This window comes from Fopius arisanus, unplaced genomic scaffold, assembly GCF_000806365.1.
Source record: "Fopius arisanus strain USDA-PBARC FA_bdor unplaced genomic scaffold, ASM80636v1 scaffold00080, whole genome shotgun sequence".
Taxonomy (NCBI): Eukaryota; Metazoa; Arthropoda; class Insecta; order Hymenoptera; family Braconidae; genus Fopius; species Fopius arisanus.
The window spans coordinates 180,069-184,885 of record NW_011887819.1 but is presented as its reverse complement, the minus strand read 5'-3'; the positions used below and the strand labels follow the sequence as shown (position 1 = coordinate 184,885).

Below are 4,817 nucleotides of genomic sequence, written 5' to 3'. Positions count from 1 at the left end.
CTCGTCGAGCAAATATTGTTTGAATTTTAGGTGCGATCGTCTTCCTCACCATCACTTACTTGAGAATTCGAGTTTGCAAGTTAGAACATCTTCTGAAGTTTTTCATGGAGAGATCTGAACTGATCACTGCATCTTCTAGATCTTGGGGATTCCTCAACGATATTGATTCAAGATGCAAACTGAAAATAAGTAAGTATACGATTCTACATTTTAGTTAATATTATTCAAATAATCTTACATCAGAATTTCAAACATTCCACACGCGTGGTTAATGAGAGTTGCAAATAAGTTATCAAAGAAAACTATGTAGCCTATTCCAATAGTCACCGCCAGATAGGAGTGAAAAAGTAGTTGTACATAATATTTGTCTTGATCGATAAAGAATTCTGTTTGATAAAGAAATATTCTTGGACGAGACTCGTTCATTGGTCGTAGTAAATCCAAAATTTTCGGAACCGCTGGTGTAGAAAAGTAAATCAGACTAACCCCAAACATGATTCCTACAAAAGAATCAGAACGAAAAAGTATTGATACAAACACCGCCAACTTCTTCATCAAATTTATGACTCGGCAGAAAATGAATGAAATCTTCATACTTGCATAATATATATTCAAACGTCGTGCTCGTTCTGACCACTGATGCAGCACTTTGACATCGCATTCTAAATTCAAACTCTCCCAATCCCTCTCAATAGATACAAATAAATCTTTCAGCTGAAAAAATCCCAAATTAATTATTTTCATTCCATCTAATTTACAAAAAAAGAATCAAGATACTTACACGGTCCTCCATTATTACCCAGTTAAAAAATTTAGCTTGGGCTATTACATGCCATCCGATAATAGGTATGCATTCGATTACAATGTCCCAATCGTGTAAAGATTCAATTAGTTTAAGTATCTATTTTGAAATAACAATTTATTACTGAGACTAAAGCAACTGATTGGATCCTGGAAATTTATAAATGCTCCAACAAACAAGGGGAAATACGATTCTTATTTCATTTAGGGTTTTTTTATTTGTAATTTGTAAAATATTGGTAATTACGTTATTTTCCTATATTGGTAACAATATTTGCACACTTACTTTTGGAACCAGCAGAGTGAAGACGATAAAATCTGTTAACCACCTCAAAATTCTCCGTTTCTCTGCCGATTGAAAGGGCCAATGGCCGATACATTCTAAGCCGCGTTTGGTAACTTCATAGTACGAGCAATCAAAAATGTTGGACATGATCACTGGATAGCGCAACTAAGTCTCCAGCACTGTAAAGAAAAGGAAGCATCGACTGCGAACTTCAAAGCATATCATTTCTTTGAAGTACCGGTTATGAATTCAGACCTTCAAGGTGAATAAAAAGTGGCTTTATTGCCGTTATTACGAACTGAATATTTGATAAGCGTTGAATGTTTCCCACTCCCCATCAATGGTGAAACATGAAGCAGCAAGATAGCATGCTAATATGGACGTCGATTATGTCACTAATAATGAATGGGAAAGTACGAAAATCGAGACCGCCTGATGTTAATAATTGGATTGCCCTATCGTAACAATATTTACCGTTATCTATAACCTGGAAACTTGTTCAGTTCAGTTATAACTTTGGTGAGTTAGCTCTACCCTCAGAAGTAGGTCAGGCTTCTCTGAGTTGAAGAGTAAAGTTTGTCTATCTCCTCCGCTTTTTAACGGGCTAGTGCCAATTAATGGATGTGACATAGTAAAGAACGGTCCAAAATTAATGTATTTTCAAGCCTTTTCAGTGGGGTGTCTTACGTGAGTAGTAAGCCCACCAGTGCTTTTCCGCACATGGCGCACATGCTACTTTTACTTCCCACCAGTAAATTTTGTAGCGTTGCCAATGTTTTTAGGAAAAATCGGACGTTATCAAAACAAACAAAAACCTATCTGTGTGCCAGTTGCTGGTTCTCCTCGGAAACAACATACCAGATTAAAACCAAAGCAGAACCAAATTCCTCAGAACCAAAACTCAACATGCAGATTAAAATCAGAGCCATCGGAGGAACGGTGGTAATTTCCTGCGCTGCTCAGGGGTGAGGTTGTGGAGAAAGGGATCGAAATGGGAACGAGATTCCGGACATCGGGAAACGTAAACTGAAAAAGAGGTGAAACAAAGCAGAGAGCTCCAGTGATTAAATTACGATATGAGATATATTTACAGACTCGGTACAAAACACTAAAAAGACAGAAAATGAAGAAGGAGAAACCGGAAAGCGGTATTCTCGGCGGTTCCGCAAAGATAAATAGAGGTGCCCCCTGCGCGACTTGATTAAATTCTATTGAACGAATTTCTTTCATTAGCTATTTTCGACCGTTGTTGGCTAGCATTTTGAAAGATATTAGGGATTAATAATAAATGTGAAAACATGAGGGATCTTGAACTTGTTGTTCAGCAAGTCCGAACAAATCCGACTTTGAAGAACATTGTAAAAGTAGCACAATAATCAACGAAAATTCGACCATGTGACAATAAGCCATACCTTGAATTTTCATCAGAAATTCCAAATCACCAACCTTTTGAAAGCCAAAGCCCTAATTCAAACCACGAATTCTAAATTAACAAAAATTAAGCGGCAGTCGCGGAAAAGCCGTATAACCTTACGGTTCTTTTTCTTGGAGAATTAATAAGAGTCATGTCTTTAAAAGTAACATTGATATTTTTGGTTACATGATACGTTTCATTATTTTACACTTGACCAGTCTTACAGGAGAGAAGATTTTATTTTTAATCTTTCTTTGAAACTACATAGAACCTTCAGGTAATAGTTTGGAATCCTGCCGAGTTATCGAATTAACTGTCCAATAACTATTATCCGTAGAGAAAAAACTGAAATCATTCTAAAAATTCAAATTCCTGCATTATTGACTTTTTTACCGGCTAATGTTATTTCCTCATATGGAAAATCACGATTTATTTTGAATAATTCTTTTTTTTTATTTTCTTCAATTAACAATGTTAGGTCGATCAATTTTATTCCTTGAATAAATAATTGCGGCACCACTGGAACATGACATTGTGGAATTCAATCCTCGCTTTTCAAACTGAAAAGACTTTTTTTTAGAGCTTACTTGTCATGTCAGCTTTCAAAAAAATAAAAACGTCATGGGAAGGAAAATTTCCAAATTTTCCACTGTGTACTCATTTCCCCACTTCTCCTTTTTTCAGCGACATTTTTCGTCTTTTCCTTTTCTTACGCGTGACCCTCATTTCGGTGGATTTCAACGGAGGAGGAGGGCCTTTAGGACCTGAGTCGTAAAGATCTATCACCCGATACAATAGGCTCTCCTCTATCCTTTGTCATGTATTGATAGACGTCGGGAGCACGACTTGTTTTCAGAGCAAAGGTTGCCCAGCCGTGGTCTAGTACATACTGATGTGGACCTAGCGCCACGTGCACCTAGCTTGCCGAACAATTAATTCTACTCTTGCGTGCCCAAGAAATTCAAATTTAAAATCCATGTCAGGATGGAACATGTTCATAGAAATTTAATCCCGGTTATTCCGCGGTATAGGGCTTAACGAAACGTTAACTTCTCCGAAAACTCAACCCTAAAACGTAAATAAATTTTTCCTCTCGCCAACCTGGCGATCCCCGCAAGGCGGTGCACCCAAAACCAAAAACGAATCCGCCTTAACCGGGAGTATTTTCAGGCTCGGTAACCCCCCTCACAAAAAAAAAGTAACGGGTATGCGAAGTCTTTCTCGTATGCCTTACACTTACTTACTCCTGAAGGGATTCCTGCGGAATTTCATACACCATCTATATAAGAGGCATTCTTCACGAAGACGATTGGGGTTACAATTTTTGAATCTGGATTGAGATAGGATTTTGATGGTTGATTGTGCGCAATAACAGGAGCATTCACCATTTTTTTCCAAATTTTTTTATTCTTAAAAATCCATAACTGCTTGAAAAATGGATCAAATGAGAATATTTTCACCCAGGTGGGGATTAACAATTGGTCCGAGCTTGGCCCAAGCTCGGACCAAGACTAACCTAGTTTGGCTCAAGCTTGGAATTCAAGATTGTACCAACGTTGGTTATTCCTCGGTTTGTAACGCTAGTTCAAGCTTGGACGTCGAATTCGATCCAAGGTTGAGCCAAGATGCTAAAATGAAGGTAGTCCAGGCCTGGGCCAAACTTGGACCAACCTCGATTCAAACTTGAACGTAAAATCCACGCCGAGCTTGGGATCCAGTCCTTAACCAATCCTTCAACTTATCTAACAATGATTGGTTAAAATAGAGGCAAAAATGAAATAATTCGTTTTTTATCCTAGATACAAGTCAATTTTGCCTCGAACGTGCCTCAACGTGCTCTATAAATGAGACGAGACGGACAAGGTTGAGCGCCAATCGGGTGCGTCCACAGGTGGCGGATAGAGGAACGGCCGACGGAGAAGTGGGGCAGGTTAAGGGCTGGAAACATAGAGGTATGGGACTGGCCCTCGCCTGCCCTGCCGAATTGACAGTTAGTGTGAGCTATAAGGGAACTGAAGGGCCTAAAAACCTGGAAGGAACCGAAGGCCGCGCCGCAGACCAACTTCCCAAGCCAAGGTGGAAGTGATTCGTGCCGAAAGCTGAATGGCACTGGGGTTACAGTGTTGCTAACGAGACCGTTGGGGCACCAGGCCGCACCCCACCGTACTTAGGCCTTACCCCAGCATCCCGGCTCTGCTGGGGCCGACCTTTACTTCCGAGGATACTCGTGGGAACTATATGAACCCTCCCATTAATATTAATTTCACCAACGCCAAGGACAGTGCCCTCACAGAGGGAACGTCTGAGGCTTTACAG

General features: G+C 39.7%; 1 protein-coding gene across 1 annotated transcript; it reads right to left on the bottom strand.

Moving 5' to 3' along the window:
• Window positions 1–234: 234 nt before the first annotated feature.
• LOC105270195 (uncharacterized) lies at window positions 235–1,169 on the bottom strand. Its single transcript, XM_011310979.1, has 4 exons — window positions 1,088–1,169; window positions 782–901; window positions 597–714; window positions 235–500 (listed from the first exon to the last, which is right to left on the bottom strand). Exons 2-4 carry the CDS (start codon window positions 791–793, stop codon window positions 235–237), a joined length of 396 nt encoding a protein of 131 aa, XP_011309281.1. The 5' UTR covers window positions 794–901; window positions 1,088–1,169.
• Window positions 1,170–4,817: the final 3,648 nt, after the last annotated feature.